The sequence below is a fragment of the Amblyomma americanum genome, chromosome 7 (genome assembly GCF_052857255.1).
Source record: "Amblyomma americanum isolate KBUSLIRL-KWMA chromosome 7, ASM5285725v1, whole genome shotgun sequence".
Classification (NCBI taxonomy): domain Eukaryota; kingdom Metazoa; phylum Arthropoda; class Arachnida; order Ixodida; family Ixodidae; genus Amblyomma; species Amblyomma americanum.
In genome coordinates, this window is record NC_135503.1 from 10,147,630 (window position 1) to 10,171,588 (window position 23,959).

The following is a 23,959-nucleotide window of genomic DNA, read 5'->3' on the forward strand; positions in this document are numbered from 1 at the left end:
GGAATCGAATCTCCGTGTGACAATTCAAATCCATATGAATATGACCCCTCCAGCAGCAACGTCCGCGAGGAGCTCTATGCTATATGCCCAAGCCTTTTGGGCAGTTTAATCTGAAGCTTCAGGCACGTGTATTCGTGGGTAGTCTTGTGGTCAGCGGTTTCATGCCTGTCCGATAGTGCTGATTTCACTGTCCGTGTCCCCTTCCTATGGTCTCGCTGCATCGGCACGCCCCCAAGGGCCTCGTGCGCATGTGTGCCGCCGCGAAATGTCAAGGTTTCCTGTTTATATTTCTATTTCCTTCTGCCCGCCTGGGGCGAGGCCGTCGCCTTTATCCATAGGGCACGCCCTTCGCCTCTTTCGGCTGTGCAAACCGCGACCAAAGTCGCAGGCTGTGGCGAATCTCATGAGCGTTGGTGCCGTTAGCGAGTCACGGTTACGTTTGCGGAATGACCCCGGCACGGAGCACTGAGGAGCTCCTTCGCCTCACGTCCTATCCGATGGTATGTACTAGTTGCCCCCCCCCCAATAGACAAAAGATTCTCGTAAGACAGCTGAGCGCTGGAAGGGAATCTGTCTCTCCTCATGGAATCATGGAACAAAGAAAGGAGGAACAGAAGAAGCGTGGCCGTCTGCGTTATAACGAGCGGGACCCCGCGCAGACCGAGTTGCCGCTGTGTGTGCGTGCGCGCGCGGTCGTTCCTCCTTTCGTGGTGGAAGCCGCTCTCGTATGGCGCGCGTGCCTTTCTTCTTAGCTTTGCTCCACCATTGGCCCCCTTTTTTTTTCGCATCGTCTGGCTGTTTTCGTCGCCGCGTGGTGCATCGTGGCGCCCCGAGGAATGCCTCGACTCCTCCTCGAGGTCGTCGCGCGGGCCTTTTGTCTTGGACCCCCTGTTGGGACGGACGTGACCGTGTGGCGGCAACCCTCACCTTTCGTTTTTTGCGGCCATTGTCGCCGAGCCTTCTCGCTTGTGCGCGGCCCTCCGAACGTGTTTTCTTCTCTCATTTTATGCCTTGGAAAAACTAAGTAAGGAAGGCTTCCGTGACGTTCGGTCGAATGGACCTCGTTGACTACTGTGTTTCCAAGTGACCGCCTGTCGCGATTGTCTCCCGTTTGCAAAATATAAATAGATAAAGAAAGCGTAAGCGCAAGGCACTTGATATGCATTTGCATTGGGGGCGCTTCCTAACAAGGCAACCGTTCGTACCTCGGGCGTCAAGTTGGCGATGCGCCGGAGTTAGAAAGAAGTGTGGTCGCGGGGAAAGAGTGTGACCGAAGAGACGCGAAAATTGCGACTAATGGCATCGGCTGGCCAATTAGCGCTGACGTCGCGGCACGCGCTGATCATCGGAAGCGGCCGTCGCGGTCGTCGTAGCTATACACGAACTGCGCCGCAGGCCTTGCTCCTTGTTTCAGTGCGTCGTTTCGCCGCAGCTTGCCATTGTCGCGCCAACTCTATTATGTGAGCGTTCACTCCCGCATCTGTAACGAGCATTGTGCGGACGTTGAATGGGTTCTGCGGTGCCGATGCCCCCCCCCCCCCCCCCACCCCCCTTGCTGGGCTGTGCACCGCTCTGGAAGGAGCTTTGGTGGGCTGGTGCTTTTAGCAACAGCTGCGTGTTTTTACGCCGAGTGTTGTTTTCTGGCACTTGAGCACCAAAGTACAGAATGAGTAAATCCGCAGGCATGGGATGAGCTGTGTATGCGTGCAGCGTTTACCTCGCATTCGTTAAGCCGCATGGTTTGTGTCCCCGTAGTGGCCAGGTTAAGGAAACGATCGTCGTCATAATCATCAGCATCTTCATAATTAATTTTCAATCATTCCAGGTTTATTTCAGACAAAATTGTCCAAGCTAGGGGTCGGAGCTGGGTCAATTGTACGCCAGAATTCACGCTACATGGCATTCAGTTCTTGTTCGTGCTTCGCGTGTGTGTACTGTATGTGTGTGCATACAATGAGTGTTTGATAAGTTGTGGAGCCCAGTATCTTGTGCCAGTGTCGTCAGAGCTCAGCTTGACATGCAACACACATGGTTGCGACAGTGTGGGTCTACACAGGTCAGGGATTTGGAGCTTTTCCTTATGACATAATTCCTTACAAAACAAAGCCAAAGGGATCCATGAAGTAATCATTGCTGTATATGTTGATGGTGCACCTTCTTATTACTTTATTAATAAAGTTTTGAGCCAAGCAGTCTACACGGGGTAGGGAATTAGTTGAAGATGATCTTTGTTAAGGACGACCTGCCAAAGCAAATGCAGAGGACGTGTGCCTTAAAGTGGGGGCCATGATTTTGAAAGACAGTTAGTCCGAAGTGTGTTTTAGCTTGGAGTTAGGCATTTGAGTTAGGCATTGTTTACAGTATCATTCATGATTTTTTGATTAAGTCACAGGCCAGTTCCTTGTGGATGCCATGAATGTTGATGCCAGAGAAAAAAGCTTGTTGTGAGTATTTTAGCCAAGGTAATTTATACATGTTTAGAGATAATTCAGGAGGCTGCAACATGTGTCCACCACCATAATCCACAAGCCAGGAAAGAGATCATTGCAATAGAACCAAAATAAGTTGGTGAGCACCAACTCTAAAGAAATTTCATGCTCATTTCACTTGGATTGAAAGATCATGGCAAACAATTTTTTGGAATACAGAAGGCGCCTTATTACTAGAATTTATGCCTCACAAGAGAACAGTTATTGGAGAAGAGGCCAATGCTTCAGTAATGAAGGTGTTGCAGGAGGCAGTTGAATAGACACATCGTGTGCAGTTGTTAGCAAGTGTGTTGCTGCTTCAGGACAATACCCCAGCTCACAGGTGTCTGAAATCAGCAGTTTCTGTCAAGGCATACATCATCATGGAGCCTAGTCATCCACCCTACAGGTCAGACCTGGCTTCCTGTGATTACTCTCAAGTCTCCTGAGTGCATCCAGTCACTGGCGGAAAAGTGGATAAGGGTGTTGAAGTCACTTGGGACTGGATTGATTTCCTCACGAAATTTTGTTTTCATATGCAGTTATGCAATTTATTGAAAAACCCCTCGTACTCGTAGGAACCACCCCTTGTCGAAAGCTAGCTTGACTGCCCTGTAAACGAAGTAAGGCTACTGCAAGTGGAGTGCGTTGTTTGCATGCCCTCAGTTTTGCCTCTGTTTCCTTGGGGAGCGTAAGTGCGAAAACTTAAGAGGGGCAGAACGCTCGTTTAGCGTCCGTTTTCTTTGTCTCTTGCCGAGAGAAGATCGGTGACTCCCCCCGAGTTTCCGTCGATATGAACTTGGCGTAGCATCAATCCACAGCTACGTCTCTCCTGTGGAGGAGGCGCTACCGAAATCTGCACGTCCTCAACGTTGGCGGCGGGCCGGCGGTAGGTGTGTGTGTGGGGGAGGGGGGGGGGGCGGTAGAAATCCGCTGCGGAGGCATGATAATGTGTTCACGTTCATGAGTGCAGGACAAGCGTAGCTAGGGCATCGGAACTTTTGGCTGATTCGTGCAGACGCGTATTTGCGGCTGACGAGGTCGACGTTCACGTGTCTCGTCAAGAACTGCGTAGTTTAAAAAAAAAGGAATATATATATAAAAAAAGAAAGACGCTGTCCCGCTCTGCGTGTCCACCCGTAATACATCGATCCCGTATCGAACGGGTGGGCGGCGCGATACGTGCAGGCTTTCGCCGTGATGCTCGCTTTCCGGCGTCGCTTGCCTGCCTTTCCCCGTCCCCTGTCCGGGTTCGCTTCCGTTTTCGCCCGGATAACGGGTGGTCGCTGATTCGCGGCGGAGCTCGCTCTCGGCTCCAACCCGATACGCGACCGTCGATCTGGATGATCGAAGACGCGCGGAGGCGTTCGCGTCACGCCTTCCGGGCCGGTATTTTCGCGCTGTTGTGGATTTTAAAAAACGAAGAAGAGACAAAACTCGCAGGCAACTTGGGATTTCTGCAAGCGCCGTGTAGTCACTTTGGAGACAGGTACGGAAAAGACGCGCTGTAATTTACTGGCTAAGTTTGAACAGGCGCCGGCCCGATATAGATGGGAAGCTACCGATTCAGGAACGGCGGCCCTTTTCACGGTCCCGGTACTGATCGAACTTCCGGTGCGCGTTCAGTAACCCCCGGGGTGGTCTCCAAATGTGCCGGATTTTTTTTTACCTGTGCGGCGCGAAATAAAAAAAAAATTGTCCTAAATACGCCGGCATTGTGACTTGCATTGCCGCAGCGTAGAAAGGGTAGCTCTGTTCTCGTGCATTGTTGGTGAAAACTCGTTTGGGCGCTTGCCGCTCAGACAGGCTTTTTTTCTTCTTTTTCTTTTGCTTGAGCGCTCACATAGTCTTGAGATACACTGGGGGCATTCGGCTCTGTAGATTCCGGCCAGTCAGTGAAAAGCCCTGCCAGCTTTTGAAAAGCACTATAGCCATCATGTCACCGTGTCATATTGCCACGCGGGTACGTAACTGGCGGCTGCAGCGCTTACCAATGAAGCTCGGTTTAGGAGCAAAACCGTTGTCGCGATGCAGTTACGAGAAATGTAAGAGGGAACACAAGTTTGGTGCTCGAATACCTATTCAATGTTTACGTCTGCGCTGATCTTGAAAGGGCGAAAAACAAAAGTAGGGTTCAAACGTCGAGCGCTAAGCTACCTTGGAGGAAAAAAAAAAATTAGTGTAGCCGGAGAGTAATGTAGTCCCTAGCAGAAAGGGGTCAGAAGTCACGGCAGAAACACTGCGATCACGGCGGCGGTGGCAAAAACCTTGTGTACCTGTATGAGGCCAGCTGAACGTGGTTGAATGCTGCGTAAACATAACGTCATATTCCGTAGTTAAGCGCTGTTCGCCAAGATGTCGCTTACCATCGCGAAGATTCTCTCGGCTGCGCGCGTGGATGCGACGCTACTAATTAATACAATACGCTAATTACGATCGCGGCGTCCCGGCCGTCCTGCTCGCACATAAATGGTGGCCTGTGTGGCCTTTGATGTATGTACGCCGGTCACACTGGCCAATCAGAGAAAACTGTCATGAGTGTGAAAAAGCTTTTGCGATTTTCGATCCGTGGTCAGCGCTGCTACACGCAGACAAACCTGTCTGATGAGAGTCCAATCTTGGCTTTTAAACAAATTGTTATATTTATAAGCCGACTCCTGCTATGGAGCTTTTTCTCAACGCTTATATGCGTTGTGTTCTTAAGGCGGTGTATGAGAGTGTACTGCTCTTCAGGCGCGCATTCCTTAGCCGTCCGTCCGATGTCCTCTCTACCGCCACGACAGTTCTTTCCTACTCACTCGCGCCTACGTGCCTCGCACTTCCTTCCTCAGCCTTCGGTTTTCCCTCTTTCGTCGCCACTGCGCAGTGATGCTGCGTTGCGGGCACGGACGCCGCCAGTGTCTATCGGGATGCTGCGATCGTCGAATTAAACCGCGGCTCACTCCAGCCTCGATTCTGGCGATAGACGACGCGCCTATAGTGCCTTCCGTTCGCGCTCACCTGTCTCGGCAACTTTTGTTCGTTGCGCCGCTTCGGAAGAGATTGCCGGAGAAACGCCTTTGAGCGTTATTTGCAAACTTACCTTTTGTAACCCTCTCCTGCCTGGGCAGCACTGCTGCCTGCAGTGTTTGGAAATAAATTTATTTTGGCCGAAAAGCAGTCAAGTGCCCCATGCGGGGTCTTTCCCAATGGCACGTCTTTTAACGCAGTCTCCATCGCGGTGCTGTCGTCGTCTTTGTTTTATCTGCTTCCTCCGATGCAGCCAGGTTCCACTACACTCATGCTGCGTCTTTTTTGTTTGTTTGGCTTATCTTCCATCTCAGGTGTTGTCCTGTTTATGGAAGGCGTCTCGCCGTCTCGCGCTCCTATCGGCGGCTGCGCGAGGGGGACAATCACATCCTCGATAATTGCTGCCCTGCGGACAATTACCGTATATAGTAGAGTTATCGCCGCCGACCTCCTGGCGAGATAACGGTGGGCGTTTCGATAAGGCACTGGAAGACATACGCTGACGGTTGGGGCTGCCTCTGTTTTGTATGCCGGTGGAGTTCGTTTGTGTCCCGTGTCGTTGTCTTTCTTTTTCTTTTTTTTTTGTGGCTGCGGATCGTCAGATGTGACGAAGAGTGCGGTGTGCAAATCGAAGTGAGAAGTTTGTGCGCTAAAGTGGTCGTGCGGATCGGCCCTCTCCTGGGCGGTTTTAGTCGGCATTTCGGAAGATATCTACCAAGTCGGGAGACTTTCAGTTGCGGAGAATCGCTGGGAGAAGTGTACACAGATAGTGGGAAGTCGGGAGAATTCCAGTCTTCTGAGGGATTATTCTCGTTCTCACTACCCCGACTCCGGAAATCCTTCCGGTCTGCGGCACTTGGAAGTCTTGAATGGACGCGCTTTTCCTCAGTTGCGTTCAGCACGCTAATGTGTAGAAAGACCGTTGTAAACAATTCGCGGCTGCGTGATCACACACGCCTGGACTGTGGCGGATATTCGTTTTATTGACTAATTACCCTCGCCTGAGTTCAGGCACATCATTATGCACACCGCCGGCTTTGCGAATGACGTGTAGCTGCACCGCGCGTTATTCTGTTTCTGTTGTTTTTTTTTTTTTGCTGTACCTTTCCTTTCCGGCGGTGAGGCTTGCAAGAGATGGCCTCGGTGGCTATAGATCGGTGAGGGCGCTCCGATCCTGTTTACCTGTGGGCTGGCTGTCTTTTCGTCCCGTTATCGTTCGGGCCAGGCTGAACTTGACTGAAGCCTATACTCCGCGCGTGGGAATTTCACACTTAAGAGATTATTTGCCCTTTGGGCGTTCAGCTTCGCCGAACTTGTCGCGTACTTATCTTTTCTCATTTATTCCCGCTGCGGCCTTGTGCAAAAAAATAAAATAAATAAAAACAGAATGCTTCCGCACCCATTGGTCTTGAAAACGAACGGCCTTTTTTTTTTTTTCTCGCTGCATTCATTACGTTTTCCCAGCGTGTTTATCGCGCGCACGAAGCGACACACGCATTTGTATACGCGGATGCCCGGTCGACAGCCGTGGCGGCGTTTTTATCTTACATATATTCGTTCCCCCTGCTTAACGCCAGAAATGAAAGCGGTACGTATACTACGCTTGTCTAACACGTTCTCAAAGCGAGACTATAGATTTCATTTTTCTTTCGTTTGCGCTCGTTTTCTCTCTCTCTCTCTTGGAGGGAGTAACCGAACAACGATCGAGGAAGAAAGAGGGCAGACAAGGCCGCCAGCAGCGCTGGCGCTTTCTTTCTCTGCGACACTCGAGCGCGCTAATCTCCGGATTAGGGTTACGAATGCGCGTCGGATCGTGCCGCCATCGCTAAAAGCCGATTGTCGGGAGCCTGGGTTCCGCCGCAGGCGTGGCCTTTGTGCCGTGCTCATTGAAGGGGAGGGGGGCTTCTTCCTTGAGGTGGACCGTTTTTCCGCTTCCTCCTATGTTTGCGTGTGACATTCTTTGTCGCGGGGACTCTCTCTCTCTCTCTACCGACCGAAACAACTTCCTCGTCCTTTCACTTCCTTTAATCCGTTTTTCTGTATTTTAGGGTCCCCCCCCCCCCCCCCTCCCCCTTTTCCGTGTCCTCAGCGCTCGACTCGGTAGATTCAGGCGCGTGGCGCGAACGTGAGTTTTGCGCCTGTTGACGTCGAGGCGGTCACATAGTTTGTCAAACGCAGCGCTTGCTACGTAGACTCGACCTCAGAAGCGTGCGTTGAGTCTGGTCGTCGAATCGGAATCTGGCTGTCGGCTTCGTGCCGCCTCAGTCGGAGCTGGCGCGCCATGATGCGTTTGTGCGTTGCGGCCGACCCGTCTTCATTCGGAGTAGATTATCTCGACTCGCTTAGCAGTGGCGTATAAACGCGGTCGGGGAGAGGGACGATCCGACGCAACTTCCGAGTCGACCCGCTTCGCAACTGTTCTCTCGGCAGGGAATATTAAAATGAACTCGTACGGACTGCAGTGCCACCAGGGTTAGTATATTGTGCGCAGTGGAATAGAGTGGTCTGATCCACGGAGCATGTTCTCAGTGGCGCGTGACTGTTTGACCGCCGGCATCGCGCAGCCGTTGTTCGAAAATGAGCGCATTGCGCGCAGCCCTGGTTGAGTGTGCGTCCTGCGGCCCCAGTAGTAAAGTTAGCGGCACCTTCCCCAGCGCCGACGGAGCTTCTGCTGCGAGGCGGCTGCTGGCTTCAGCGTTCACATACCTCTAGGCCCGTTGCGATCGCAGGCAAACAGGTTCTCTACAAGCCTGCTGGGGAGATCGGGTGCTAAGATAGCGGAGGGAGCGCGCGAAGCTCTATATCCCGAAAAGTTATTATGGCGGCCATTGTCCGCGCTACCGGAAAATCACTGCCATTAGCGCGCGGCGCTCGTATAGGCGTATATACCGCGCCTTGACCAACGGGGAACGTGGGTGTGCGAATGCGGTCTTCTTTTGTTGGGAGAATAGCCTGCTTGCGTACGTCGGTCGGTGGTGCTTCGCGCGTGGTGCGATTGAATTATCAACGCGCCGCGTTATTCGCCATTTCTATATAGAGCGCGGGACCGACCCCGAGTCGTGGTCTAACGTCGCGGTGATCTCTTGTAACGGGCTCGTTTCTTGGCGAGCTGATCTCGGCGGTCTGTACCGGCCGATGTGGGGCGTGAAATTGAGTCGCGAAAGAAAAGAAAGAGAGAGATGCGGTATTGAAGTGCGACTAGCGTTATGTTGTGAATTACTATTTCGATGCACTACGCAGCCCCAGTGCCGCCGAGTGTCCACCGGTGTAGTATACAGCAGGTACAAGCTTTCCCCTGTCCTGGTGATCGGATGAAATGGTTGGGAAATAGGTGTTCGACATCACCTTGAGTAGACGAAAACACCTTGTGCTATGGCGCTCTTTGGCCAAAGCTGCGCTTTCGCCAATAAAAAAAAAAATCAGCGTCGTCATTATGCACTATACCCGCAGCATGCACAGTCGCGTTTTGTGGTGGCCTCTAACCATATATATAATGAGCGGGAACAAAGGTATACCTGCATAGTGGCGGCTTTTCGACGAAATTGTGAGGTCCACTACATTTGACTGCGGGCCCTGCAGTGCAGCCCGTTATGCGTCGCTAGCGCTCTTTTTTTTTTTTTTTTTCAGAGCGAAGGGAGCTATCGGCCTTGCCCCTTCAGAGCTTGAGAGTTACTATAATTTCTGTACGAGTTAACGTGATGGCCTGTAGCTAATCCGGTGGCCCGTTTATTTTTTCTAAACAATGTACGCGGAGTAGTGCGAAAATTCCGCACCGAATATACGTGGTGATCGCACTAACGTCGACATCCTTCTAATCGTGTCTCAGCTCCTGGGGCGAAGCAGAAAGAGTGGTACAGGATTCCGCACACCGATGGAAAACCCGTATGTTGCGAAGCCGGGCACTTGTGCTTCGTGAAGGCTCAGCATGCGTTCACTCGCGTGTCTAATGGGGCTAACATTAAAACTGAAGTAGTATCCTTTTCTTTCCCGTTTTGTCGGTGTAATGCGTACGTGGCTGTCTGCAGAGCGCTTATCTCTCATGACGGTTTCGTGAAGCTTGCGCGGTGCGTATATTTGGCGGCCGGTGTTTTGACTAAGCCTCTCTTGCTCGTCGATGAAGCGGCGAGAGACGGGAGCACGAACCGAGCAGCCGTGAAACCGGCGACGCGTATCGTCAAGGGCGCAGTGAATCATCCGGACGGCATGGTTGTGTGGTTACGTTTAGAGTGAATCTATTCCTCGCCCAGATACCGGTTGAGCTGCAGCAGCGATGCGAGCGCGGTCGCATTCGAGTGGACGCATTGCTGCGCCTCATTGTTGCGTTGCATTGTTGCGTGTGCAACGATGGTACCACGTTTCTATTATTGTTCCGCTCGCCTTTCAGTTGCCCTGCGGCGAACAGCGCGTCACTTCGCGTGTCGCTTCAGTGCCGTGAGATGCATAATGTCATAGTAGTTGTGCATGATAACGGGAGACTTGTCGTGTCTTTTCGTGACATGTGAGAGCACATATATAACCGGAAAGACGAAACATATCGCGAGTGTTTTTGATGGCATTGTTCTCTTGAAGTTGCCGCGGCTCCATCTGTTGCCAACGGTCCCTTGGCTCCGGACTCCGGGCTGTGTGTTCACCGCTTGCAAATGTAGCCCTGGACGGGACATAGGCCAGAAGCGGGTGCCTCGATTCCACTGACCGATACCGGTCGTAGAGCGCCAAACCGACTTTACAGAGCGGAATAGAGCTCGTAAGGACATGACTTAACACGACAACATAGCATGGCTGCCGCTGTATATACATAGAGGTATGTGTACGATAGCAGCGAAGTTCTTACCCATGTGTGTAAACTGCTTCTGAATTAACTGCTGTGTGGGACTAATTGGCTCACTTTCTGAGCGTTCGCAGGTCACTTAGCACCGCTTGGCGTTTTTGCGCAAGTGCCAAGGAGCGGGAAGCCGAAATTGCTACTCAGAAGTTTTGCACGAATAGCTGATGTGCTCACTGAACCAAGCTAGCACCTTCCTTCGTCCGAAGTGCAGGAAAAATAACCCACACTTGGCCCCCTGCTAGTTGGTTCTGAGGTCGCCGGCGTCTTCGACGAAGGCTTTCGAGTTCCAGTCCCCCCCACCGCCCCCGAGAGACCGAGTTCGCGGTGGCGGCGGCCCACACCCTATATGGAGCTTGCGTGCTCGGCGAGCCAGCGCCAACTTAAGCGTCTCTGCCGTGGCGACCCACATTTTCTGCAGCAGCAGCAGCAAGCCGTCGTCGCCCGACGCGGGGTCGGCCATAACTCTCCCGCGGAACGGCCTTGGGCGTCCTTGGCGAGGCGGAAAGGCGCGGCCTCCTCGGCTCAAATGCCTCGTCGTCTCCGCGTGCTGCGTGTCATTCGTGCAGGGCGGCCAAAGCTGTACTGGTCGGGTCGGCTGAGGTGGGGGGCGGTATGAAAGGGGACAAGCATCCAGTTCTCGCTCGAAAATCAGCCTTTTTACTTGGGTGTCAAACTAGAAATGTCGTGAGGAGAGCGCTAGGCCAGGGGAAAACTTCTTAGGAAAACTGAAGCCGAAAGCATACGCTTCTCGTTTTTACTTGGGGAGTGATCGCCCGTTGCGGTGCTAATGATAAGGCGCGTTTTGGTTCATATTTCACGCACCTTTACAAACTCGCACAGCGGGCATGCACGGTAGCCGTACCGACTTCTTAAATAAAATTTTGAAAACTAATAAAGAGCGACAAGTCTATCTGGGGGAATATGTGCATGTGCTCGCTTCGTCGTGTTCAAGCATTTAGTGGTCGCCTCTTTAAAATCCGAATCCTTACTTCTAAGTATAGCTGTTTATGGTCCGCTTGAGATCTGACCAATTGTTAAAGCGCTTCTTCGTGGAACGACTTAAGGAAAAGGTGCATCTGCAGCTTACAAGCGGCCTCAAAGCACGAAACAGTGCACATTGCCGCCGCCTACTTTCGCCTAGCCGCAGCCTGGGCAACGCTGCACGGAACGACTCCTCTGTCTTCAAGTGCCCACCAAAGGCATTGCCTTGTTCTGTCTGGGCCCCTTTTAAAGGAATCGTTTTGTAAACGGCCGGATCATTTCGACTGGTCTCCCCTCTATTCACAGGGCTCTCGCGTTCGACGCCGTCGAGATGCGATAGCTTTCTTTAAAAAAAAAAGTAGCAAACGCGTTTTGCTGGCGTCGTCGTTGCGTGACGTCGTCAAACTGCAAAATCTCCAGAGATTGCGAAATGAAAAAAAAAAGCGCGAATAAAATGAGGAAAAGACTGTGAGAGCAGCCAAGCGAGAGGCCCATCCGGTTTTCACCTAAAATATAGAGTAATTGTTGAAGGTGCCTATTGGTTTGTAGCGATGGAAGCCAGACAAGCAGCGTCCACGCCGGGCGCTCTTTCTGGAAAATTCGCTGCACTGATCCTCGTCATTGAGATTGGAAGCTGCGCTACGCTTCGCCTCCTGCCAGCCGGGGCCTCTGTTCGCGGTTTCTTTGTGAGGAGGTTGGGCTTTTTTAGACCCGCTCGGCCGGCGCTTGGCAACTCGCTGGCTGGCGACTGTCCACCGCCAGATTACGTCACACCGGCTCAGTTGTCAAACGCCGCTGGGGCCATCGTTGCTCGAGAGGGTAGGTTTTGGCTCGTTTTTGTGTGAGGCGACCCTGGAGTGCTTGCAGCGCGGCTTTTCGACGGGTGGCTCGAAGAGCCACCAGATGGCGCTAGTTTGATCCGAAATTTTTTCGTTAAACTTTTCTTTTTTCTTCGAGCGGTCTTCCTTTCTTGATGCGACTGTTACAACTCTAAAACATGCCATGCAGTTGCATCGTGTTGTACCGTTCCTGTCTGACTGCTTGTGTGGGCTGCAAAGCGTGGTTAACAGCGTTTCAGCGCTTGGATTTGCGCCGGTATTACGTCAGCTGAGAACGCCCTGTTCCTTCTCGTCCTCTCTTTTTCCGCCAAGTCGCGATACGTGATTCGCAATTCCTTAGGTGTGATTTGGGACCGTCTATCAGCATCACACTGCATTGAGCACATGCGCTCAAGGCACCTGGCAATAGAGACAGTTATAGCACCGCCGTGACTACGACCGTACGACCAATGTGGCTCTATGCGCGCACCCTAGACTCGCTGCAGACCCCTAACGTGCATGCGAGACCTCCCGCGCACATTTATCACTCGCGCTTCATGTCGCTGACTGCGCCTTGCATACGGGGGTGGGTGCAGAGTGGTGTCGCCCATGCGGCGCCTTCCCAATCGTTGCGGCACCGTTCAGCCGATCTCGACGCATAGCCGAGCTGCGGGACAGTCGGTGCATGCGGAGGGAAGAATGTTCCAATGCATCCGCACTTGTGGGTGCGGCGCGTGGCGCGTTTTTTTTTTCTTTTTTTGCGTGCGCGCGAACGGAGGGTGCGGGTCTCTGGCGTCGGGCCAACGCGGAAGAGTCAGCGGCGCTCGAGCAGGCGCCCATCTCCGGTGCTGCTGTTCCTCCTCGCCCTCTCCGGCTGTTGCGTAAGGGCAATGCCTTCCCCCCCATTTTCCTCGTACTCTGTACGAGCGTAGTGCGTAGCGTACGCCTGCGTGCCCATGAGCGCCAGAGTGACGGGACACCGTATAAGGTAGAGGCGACGCCTGGTGATCGGCTTTCCTGTGGGGCGGCTCGCGACGGCAGATGCCCCTAGAGGGCAACCATATACCGCATTCGTGACCCCAGCCATCCAACCAACCAAGTCACCAAGATGCGCTAGCGCTGCTGTCATGCATGGTTACTTGCCGTTGTATGTTTATAGCGATAGTTTTTACAGGTCCGTTTCTTGGGTTGGGCGCCGTTGTAGTAGTAGTAGTAGTAGTAGTAGTAGTAGTAGTAGTAGTAGTAGTGGACGTAACCAGAGGATGGGTACCACGGTAATCACTTGGAGCGGTTGCCGTGGAAGGAGGAGGAAGGTTACACCGACGTCACTCATGACGTCACTGGAACGCGTCACGTCACGTGCGACAGCGTATAGTTCCTCTACCGTCTTGCAACTCCCCGCATTGCTGTGACGACCTTCCGAAGCGCATGCATTGAGTCTTCCTGAATCGTGCCTTGGTCCAAAACCTCGAACACGTCTCGTATGACTTCTGAAATCACAAAGCTTCCTTCTAGACTATCAAGGACTGGAAGCGTGTGGTCTATAACAGTGCATATACATGTCGCTCACAAGTTGCGAAATGTGGAATGAGCTGCCCATCCTGTAATTTTTTTTATTTTTGGGATCCTTTCTAGAGCTGTTCCAGTCACCCGGGTGGCGTACACGAAATTCCTTTTGTTTTGTACGCTCAGCGGTATCAGCACGTTGCCGCTAACGTGGATGTGTGCAGCTGATGCGCAGTACTCTAGTGGAAAAAAATGGCCTGGCTTAGCTAAGGTTAAGCCTAGGATGCGAAGCATAATAGATTTGTGAAAGGGATTCGGTATCGCCTGCCCGTAAGTCAGGCTAGTCTCTTCGTTGTTTAGCAATCTCCTGGAGGAGCGGGAGTTAGCCTTGGTGGTCGCGGCCGCGCGACGACCACGCGAGTTGAGCCCTGTTTCCCCACAGCTGGCGTGACGTCAGACCACGTGCTCGGCTGCCGCGCCCCTAGCGGGAGGAGCGGGAGTTAGCCTTGGTGGTCGCGGCCGCGCCAGGCTGGGCTATGGTTGAGCTAAGTAGTGTCCCTATTATGCTTAGCATAAAAGTTCTTTGGGAATTCATCGACACTGCAGTGTGTAGCCTTCAGCAGAATTTCCTGGCGGATTTATGTCATTCTGTTGTTGCGTATGATGACGGTGCAACGCCTACCACCGCTCTCTTGTAATGGGCCGGCGGTTGTACTTTGACATGTTTTGCATTTCGATGGAGCGACCCCCTCCCTTCACCGAGGTTTCGATGCACGTCACTTGGCATCTCTCCAGTGTGAGCCACGCCTCTGAGCGGGGGTGGACGTCGGTGCCACTAACTTCATCAGTATTTGCGCATCATCGTCTCGCCACGTTGGAGTTCCCCGAACGCCGTCTTAATTCGTTGTTGGGCCGCAGTCGGCGAACCATCTCCGCTCGCTGATTTTGCCCTCGGGAGCACGGCGTCGGGTGACTGCCCCCCAACGCTCGGCATTCCTCCCACGGCTTCGTGCTAACGCGCGCCGGTACACAATTATCGGAAACGCCGTGGCAGCGAGCGCGTCGCCTAATTCTCTCAGACACCCATGCATGTTGAGGCCGCCGCGAATCAAGTTGCCGCTGGCCTGTATGCTAGGCGCGCAGTCGGCCGCGTTTCTTGCGCTGGCGCTCGCGACCTTGGCCCGAGTCGGTTAGCCGCTCGCGCCGGTGCGCTGACCCCTCCGTGTAGTGCCGCTGCGGGCGGGCAAGTTTCCGAGAGGCGATAATAGCGCCCGTGGGACGGGAGCTGCGTCGGCGTTGCCGTTTCTCTGCTTGTGCGATTTCGCATGAATGCTCCTCGCTTGCAAGGCCTTCCGCGGCTGCGAACACCTCATCATTCCTCGGACGTCGTTGACGGCTAAGGTTCTGAACTTGTTTTGGCGGCTTCCAGAGGACGCCTCCGCGCTGTAATTGCTCGAACGCGTTTCTTCTCGCGTACGTTGTGCCTTGTGCTGGGGCGAAAATTTCCTTTTTCTGTCGGATTTTTTTTACCTTCCTTTTATTGTTTATCGTGTATCTTCTGCTGTTATTTTTGTCTTTATCTTTACGCTTTTCTTGCAAATTTTTCACCAGCTGGTCTTTCTCGAAGTAAGTTCCTGTGCAGCTCGCCCACAAGGACATGTACTGCGTGCACGGCGTGCGACGTGTCGCGTGCATCTACGCTTCCAATATGCGCTATCTACGCGTGCCGTCCTGAACATTGTTTTTCTTTTTTTTTTGGGGGGGGGGGGGGGGGGAAATGGCGCGCATTGATTGTCTCGCGTCTCGGTGGACACCCGAACCGTGCCGTAAGCGAAGGGAGGAAGGTGGGAGTGAAAGAAGAAAGAGAGAACACTCCGCGGGGGTCCATTTGCGACGCATCGCCCGAAGACAATCGAGATACCCGCCGGTTCACAGGCCTGCCCGTACATCTGTAGGCGCCCTTGGATGTAGAGCGTTCACTCGCACAGTCATCTATGTGTATCTTTGTTGACGATGTGTGTGTGTCGAGGCCCGTGCACCTCGCAGTAGCGGCCCGATCCGTCAGCAGCGCCGTTGACAGCCGGCCGATGAGCTGTCGTCGTCCCAGTAGAGACGCGTCGCCTCGCCCCTGGCCGTCGTCCACATCGGGTCGCGAGCGCACAACGTCGTCCTTTTTTTGGCCGCCTGCTCAGTAACTGGGCACAGTGTGCGGCTTGTCCCCCCATAGACACGGGCCAGCGGTCCCCCCGCCAGGCGCCGCCGCGCTCTAGAAGAGTGGATAAACGGTGGACAACCGATGTGGGCGGGCCCCGCCCCCTTATTCTTCAATCGACGTCGCCCGTTGTTTGGCGCTGCCCGAACGGGGCGCCCCGATTGTCTCCTCCTCTGTGTGTGGACGGCGACCCAGAAAGATCCCCGAGCGTTTGCTGTTCTTTAAAGCTCTGCGCAGACCGAAGTGCGATACGGTACGTCACGTCTTCTTTAGTATACAGCCCGCAGCGACAGCGCCCCTTCCCCCGTGAAACCCGGTGTTACGCCCTAATGATAGCAAGAAAAAGTTTTTCTTTGTGTCAGAACAAAAGCACCTTTTCTTTCCTTCGGCCGCGTTCAGCAGTGGGTTATAGGTACGGTCGGGTAATGCGAGGCTAGGCGAATCTACCTGGTTAGGGTTCTAGCCGAGGCACCGTTCTTTCATCTCCGTGTGCGAAGGACATCGCGCCGCCTCTCGAAGTGGCTGTCATCGCCCCGATACACTTGTCGTCGTTTTTGTTTGTTTGTTTGTCTGTGTGTGTGTGTGTGTGTGTGTGTGTGTGTGTGTGTGTGTGTGTGTGTGTGTGTGTGTGTGTGTGTGTGTGTGTGTGTGTGTGTGTGTGTGTGTGTTCTCTGCACAGCAGGGGTCTTTAAAAAGCAACAGCTAGCTGACCAGAACCGAACTAAGCGTAAGTTAGGACATCGCTTGTCCAGGCCGCCTGTTAGTTTTCTATTCCTCGAGTAAAGGGGACCTGCTGCGCGTGTGCAAATGAATGCGCAGTGGCAAATGCACGTTCCAGTTTTCTATTGCGCATGCGCTACATGCACACGGGCCACTCCGGTATACGTCCACGCACATCTTGTAAGCGAAAAAACTCGCTGTTTGCCTGCGAACACTGACAGTGCCATCAACAACAGCCCAACTGTGTCCACTGCAGCACACAGGCTGACCTCTGCGAACTCATTCCTGCGCTAGCTGCGACCACTTTCCCCGCAAAATTGCCCATCTCATCCGGCCGTTGGCTATCGTGACTTTCTGTTGACTTCCATTTTGGACGGGGCTGTACAGAGCTCGTCAGCGTCGGCACCTCCCCGCGTTCCTGCTGCTTTCGGCAGTGATCCTTCGCCTTCCGCATTGTATCGGCCTCTGCGGCGGAGATCAAAAGGTCCTCTCCGTTACTGCTGTCGGTGCACACTCGGACTCCTCCTCCGCCTCTGCCCGCCGGCGTAACGGACCTGTCGGAGCTCCGGATGTGCCGAAGACGTAGCCTCTCCTCCGTCGGCCGTCGCTTGCGGCACGTGTGGGTTGCCTACGCGGCGCCGAGTTGTGGAGATGTTCGAGAGGCATGTCGAGAGGTATATGAACGGCAAGGCGATAGCCGCCCTTCGGTGCTGCACACTGCGTCCGCGTTTGACGGACAGCCCCCCCCCCCCCCCCCCCCTCCTCTCGACGCGCACCGGCGCTTCTTGGTGCTGCGCGCCGCCGTTACACTCTGCGGCGCCCGGGTGAAGCAACGCGCAGGCAACATGTGGCAGGCACGGAGAATAATACCCCTGTCACACGGCCAGTTTCAATCACCCTTGAGTCGAGGGTCTTCGAGATTCTCAATCGCCATCGAACTCGTCGCTGCTACACGGCAAATCTCAATGGCCATTGAAATGGTTCTCGTGTCTTACGCCACGGATGTGTGGCGCCACAATCGCTACTTTGGATTTTGCAAAAATAACAAAATTATTTGATAAATGTATACTAAATGCTGAAATACACGCATACGCGAGTCGTTCAAAACCCTTTTAATTGCACGTACGCGACGGACATGTGCAGACCCTGCTGTAGCCACTCTAATACAAGACGAGCCAAAACCAAGCCAGTACAACTGCGTCGGAGCGCTGCCTCGTCAGGCTTAAGACCTGGGAAATTGCTATGATATCTGAAAAACAAGAGCTACTTGTCTCTTGAAACTTTATGCGAGGGTAAGAATGGGCAAATCGAAGGCGAATACAACAGCTTAGAACACGATATTGCTTTGAGGGATTAGCGACGAAGCTGTTATCGCTGTGAAGCGGGCGGGCAGGGTGCCGCCATGTTGTCAACATTAAGTACGCAAGCAACGCAAAGACTGCAACGCAAAATTAATGCGCTTAATGCACTTAAAACCAGACTAATAAAATTTTAAAATAATGTTACAGGCTGTTTGCAATAAATTTTATGCGAATAATGATTGTTCATGCTTTTGTACAATGAATGTGTCGTGTACGAAAGTGCGCTTGACGCCGCTCGGAGCAACGCTAGCAACCTTGGGCAGCGCTCGAAGGCCCTCGAAATCTCGATGGAGTTCTGCGCTACTCCGTTGACTCGATAGGCTATTGACTCGATCGCCATTGAAACTGCCCGTGTGGCAGCGCTCGATCGCCTTTGAGTCGATAGACTATCGGTTCGAGGGCCCTCGAAATGCCCGTGTGACAGGGGTATAACACCCGCATGCCCGGCGTCGTGCGTTATGCGGACGAGAAGTCGGCTGCCGACCGGCTCTTCGGATAGGTTTTCGTCGAGTTCGGTGACTATATGATTTCCGTGATGGCTGCCGTCCCCGTCTTGTATCGTCGTCTTTGCGTGGCCCGCTACCTCATAAACACTCGAGCAGTGCACTCGGCGACACTGGACGACCTGTGGCATCGCCTTGTTCGCTGGTGTTGTCCCGTCAGCCGTCGCGCTGCGCTGACGCCACTCGAAAGTATACGCACCGGTCCTTGTGCCCAGGGCAGGTCGCAGCCGAACTCTCAGCTAGGGCAGCGTGTTCGCGATCAGAGGAACCGTGAGGGAGGGGGCGGCTGTTCACACTGCAGCAGCGAAACGGATGCCGCTGCTTTTTCGGGGCTGGGTCGCGATTACACGCGTAAATCGCGTGTGGGACTCGTGGGAACGCTCTCGGTCGTGGGGAAGACGCGCGCTGCAGCTGCTGCCGGTGACTAACCCGGACCGGCCTGCGCGATGTGGGGCGAAGGGGGGCCGCGCCGCTTCCCTCTTCCTCCGCTGTGCGTTCCTTTCTAAAGGTTCGTTTATTGTTTCCGTGCTGCCGGTGGGGGCCAGCGTGGGCAGCGATGACTTCGGTACACCTCACAAGCGCGGACGGATGCTGCCGCAGTGGCGCTTTAACGTGGTAGCGTTAAAATCGCCGTTGTCCAGAAAATCCCGAGTCGGCGTTTTGAGCGAAAAATCACGAGCGTGACTCTGGCAGGTGGTGTCCAGAGGGCAACCTACAGGAGGCAAACTGCCCACCGGATAGTGAGCAAGCTGCCCACCGTGACAGGTGGCAGTCAAATCAGTGATTGGTCGCTCGGAAAGAGCAACCTGGGTCGCACAAAGGCCCACCGCTGGGAGCATCTTCCGTCGCAGTGGCGCTTCGCTCAACCGCTGCACCACTGCGCCAGGAGTGGTATGAGGACTCCCAGGGATCAGTGAATGTAGGGAATGACCTTCTGCATTAATTCGTTATCGCGTCACACCCTTAAGGCGGGCCTCAAGTGTCCACTCCAATTTTTTATTGAATTATTGGTATTGTTTCTTGACGTCAGGGCTGGAATACTGTGGGCGTGACCACCCGGTGTTTGACGCCCTACTACCGGCTCCTTTGTTTCCTACGCACCTGCCGTGCTTGAGCCATGCTGCGAAGCACGCAAGGCTCCACTTTGGTATTCGTGTTAACTCTGGTGTTGATATGCTCCGAAATCACTTCTCGCCACAGATGAGACAGATGCCGTTATTTTTTCTCTCTCGCTTCCCTCATAATTCGGGCATTGACGTGGCCGCCGCGGTGGCTCAATGGTTATGGCACTCGGCTGCGGACCCGAAAGACGTGTGCTCGACCCTGGCCGCGGCGGTCGAATTTCGATGGAGGCGAAATTCTACAGGCCCGTGTATTGTGCGATGTCAGTGCACGTTAAAGAACCCCAGGTGGTCGAAATTTCCGGAGCCCTTCACTACGGCGTCCCTCATAGCCTGAGTTGCTTTGGGACGTTAAACTCCCACAAACCAAACCAATCACCTACTGACGCAAACAGATTGTACGCGATACAGCTGTGTGAAGGCGATGAGCGTGCCTGGGCACCATAAGACGCGGCTCACTCACGAATACTCTTTTTGCAGCGAGAACTGCCATGAGGAGCCTGATCGGAGCGCAACATCACGTCGCCCGTTATTCGCTTCGCCAATTTGGCCAACTTCGATGGAGGGGCGGGGCGGTCGTAATTCAACCAGTCAGAAGCGCTGACGGTAGTTGGATGCTGAGGTGCATTGGTTTCGCTGACTTTACGGCGTTGTGCAACGCAGAGCGTTAACTCTTGGCAGTGTTTCCTCCCCCCAATTTACTCGCTCTCAGGCTCACATGTACCCACTCACCCTATCTCTCTCACATACTCTCAGTCACACGCTGTACCGCCACTCATTCGCACTCACATCCACTCACACTTATGACAGCTAACGCTGTGAACGAGATAAACAAAAAAGAAAAGGCGGTGGTCCGTTTTTTTTTTTTTTTCACGTCGCCCGATTTCTGCGCCATGCGGAAGTGGCGGCCAGTCGCTCGGACACAAGCAACTCCACGCACAATGCGCCCGCGCGCTTTCTCTCGCTCGCTCTGCTCACGAAGCGTGCAGAATGGACCAATTAGGCGAGGACCCGGTTTCGGGCAGATAAGAATTGCGTTGGTTATACGCCCCCCAGACTCTGTGAAACTGCACGGCCGTTTTTCCACTCTCTTGCTGGTTGGTCGGCCGGTTGGCGTGCGCTCTCGTGTAACACCCCGCGTTTTCCTTAGCCCTTTTCGTACCACGAGGTAGATGAATAAACCGAAAGATCGAATCTATAGCCCCATGACGCCAACCCCTTTGAATGAAAGGCCCCGTATGGAGGCCGATGCAAATGTTGTTTATGGTTTCTTCGCTGTCATAAGTGACCGGTTGCGAAGGCGGTGACTCCGTTCTGTACAGTATCCTAAGGAGGTCGTGTGAACTTTAGCGGTAGATGTCATCTCATGGCGTTCAATAGAGGCGTCGTGTTGCACTTCGGCGGGTCGGCTTAGTTGTACGCTTTCATATCTGGCACTCTAGCTGTTGCGCGACACCGTGGTTTCAAACGAAAGCTTCCTCGCATGTGCTAATGGCTCATGACCGGGTGTGTGTGGCGATTTGGATTCCGAAATCATCTGCGTCCGTACTTGAATGATGACTCCGGAGTGGTGGATTAGGTAACGGCCGCGTCGCCAAGGCATTGCACTGTTTTTCGGCGTTGTTTTCGTTCGCGACTGACTTTTTAATGACGAGTTACTGTACACGTGTGTGCGCATTAATTTTTCATGCTAATGGCGAAGGCGCACTTTTGTTGGCTGCTTCGTTGCTCAGTCCATACCGATCCCTGTAGTGCTGCATCGTGGCTGATGGCTGGGACGTCAGATTCGAATTCATGGCCTCGGAGATCACCTCCAGGGTTTTTCTTGCGCGTTGTAAGCAGGTCCTCCACTGGCTGTGGGGGGCAGCCCGGACATTTAATGACTCGTCAGCGCCATCTCCAGCGGCGTTGTGATGCCGAGGCGCTGGATGGATATCTTTGCGTTGGAATAGAGATCAAACGAGCACGCACGCACCCCCCCCCCCCCCCCACACACACACACACAAAGCAAAAGTATGTTATTTGAATTCGATTACTGCAGTCCCCGGATAATTATAACCCTCGGTATAAGGCGGGCTCGTCTCCTTGGGATTACAAGGCGCCCAAAGCCGGTCGAGGATTGATGGTCCGAACCGCGGCGCGCGTCGGGGCCCTCCCCCATTGTGATGCAGCGCCGCGCTCCCTTTATGCGCGCGCGTACAATAGGCGGCGCGCTGTGTACCGGCGGCGCATGCATAACTCGGCCGTGGGCCGAGCAGCTGTTGTGGCGGCGGTCAGCCGTGGCAGCGGCGGTGGTGGGTGCCGGTTGCGCGAGCCGAGCGAGGAAGAAGCTTCCAGCGGAGGCGGGCCGACCTCGAAATAGAGTTTGCCCGCGGCGGGCTGCCGTGGCCGTCTCCTCACTCCTTCGCCAGCCGCCGATCGAGCCGCATCGACGACGGAGCGGACGACCCATGGATTAGCGCGCGTGGCCGGTTGTCTCTCTCTCTTGGCGGTGTTGTGTGTGTGACGAAAACTCTGCCCCGAGGAGGAGGAATACTATGAGGCTGTACTTCTGCGATTCCGGCGTCGTCCAATTTGCCGGTGAGCGGGCCTCCTTTGCTTGCTTACTTGTTTCGTGATGGTGCCCTGCCGGTGTGTGGTGCTGGTTGTCTAGTGCTCCGACGCTGCTTGCTGATTGTTCCTTTGATAGTGCTCGGTCAAGTCGGCCGTGCGGTGCTGAAGCGTGTTCCCGTAGCCGCCCAGTGAAGCGTGTGCGGAGGAGCGGGACGTTGACAGTGTTAGGAGACAAAGCTTAGCGAGCAGGGATAAGGTACTGGCTCCGGAAGCTTTAATCACTGTATGTACAGGGGCTGTGGCAAGTGTGTGTGTGTGAGGGCGGTGGACAACTGCGCACGTTTGACCAATACATGTCTCGTGCAAGTTGAGAGGCTGCAGGGCCAGATCAAGCGGATAATGTATTTGCATTGTGCAAGCCTCCAGTATAAGCGGAAACCGCATGACTCGGGACGCAGTGAAATGTTTGTTGTTGTCTTTTCCTTCTTCAAAAGCGATGTGCTCGCGATTTGAGACCTTTGTTCGCTGCGTAAAGATAAGAGCCACTGTGAAAGAAGCCTGTCTTCGTTCTCCATGCAGGTGAAGCCTGCGAACTGCCGCGTAGTGCCAAGCGATTTAAGTGGCATTGAGCCCCGTCGTCGTAAACAAAACAAAAAAATCCGTGCCTATTCTCTTTGTCTATATATAGCAAGCCGCTCGCTCGAAGCAGGCGGGCGCCACCGTTCCCAGTGCGGTAGGAACCCCCCCGTCCTAAGCTCGACCCCCCGGCGGCTTTCAGCTAGCTATACGGAGTGGCGCCGGTGGCGTACTACACGCCGACCCTTCCTTCGGCTCCCTGCCGGCAGTGGCACCGCTGGTGCGTGACCCTTTCCGCGGCACTACGTGAACGGTCGCTATAAAAAGAACGCCTCCCGGTTGTGGTGGCGCGAACCCCGGGTTCAATGTACGGGGCGTGAACCCTGCCGAGACGGACTGACGCTGGGATGCCTCCGCACTGGCCCGAGAGACGATATTAGTGAAGAAAAATTGGGAAGAGCGGGTTCACCTGGTGAGGTTGTAGTGTTCGTTCGTTCATCTCTGTTTATTATAATTGCGGTCCTATTGGTCGAGTGACCTTCGAGGGTTGCGCGGTAGTTTGGGACGTGTCTATCGTCGCTTGGGACAAGTCAGCGCAACGGACCGTTCCAGCTCAGTGGACAGGGCTTCGGTGACTGCGTGTCCAAGGGTTGCCTTCCCAGCTTTTTGCTTGAGTGAAACAGTTTCGTACAGAAGAGCGCCCTTTGTTCGACTCTAGATACTCAAGTGTATGGGTGCCCGCTTTCTGGGCACGGCTGTACGGGATGCGGGTGCGCGATATTTCGCTCACCCGCCGCTACAAATAGTCCGTTTTCTCAGAAGCTCTGGTTCTTTTGCGAAAGAGTTGATGTAGTGCGCTGGGTCTGAAACCCGGCGTTGAGTGTTTGGTGGGCTTTCGAACAATTATCCACTGGTCGTTCTTCCCGAGTCCCCTGCCGGTTCGGACGTGTTCTGTCTGTTTTCGAGTCGCGTCAGCGTTGGGAGGCAATCCTGCCGCCTCGAGGAAAGTGCGACAATGTTGTACGCCGCTGCTCTTGTTTTTTGTTGCGTTTTTTTTCCCGCTTGCGATGGCGCCTTCGCTGGTGGGAACGTCCTCCACGCTCCGCTTTCCCGCTGCGTTCCTTCCGCGGCCGCAGTGCGGCGTGACGATTTTTTTCTTTAGTTTTGCGTCCTTGGCGGAAATTCGCGCCACTGTCGTCGTCATTGTGCTTCTCTCTCTCTTTCTCTCTCTCTCCCCCTCTCTCTCTCTCTGTTTTGCGGCTGCAAGGACGAACGTGTTGATTGTCAGCTCGTTCTCGTCGCAGCC

The 23,959-nt window shown here is 54.0% G+C and overlaps 1 protein-coding gene across 50 annotated transcripts in view; it reads left to right on the forward strand.

Moving 5' to 3' along the window:
* Window positions 1-23,959, forward strand: part of LOC144098425 (uncharacterized) — an 88,875-nt gene that overhangs the window by 3,043 nt on the left and 61,873 nt on the right. For 7 of the 50 annotated variants that reach the window (XM_077631074.1, XM_077631050.1, XM_077631057.1 and 4 more), the window contains exon 1: window positions 21,755-22,104. The exons of 39 other annotated variants lie outside the window; for them this stretch is intronic. In XM_077631074.1, coding sequence (XP_077487200.1) covers window positions 22,062-22,104 — 43 coding nt within the window. In that variant the 5' untranslated portion in view covers window positions 21,755-22,061. Of the gene's footprint in view, window positions 1-21,754; window positions 22,105-23,959 lie in introns of those variants that run through there. 4 more of the 50 variants (XM_077631046.1, XM_077631054.1, XM_077631077.1 and 1 more) reach the window with 3 other exon arrangements.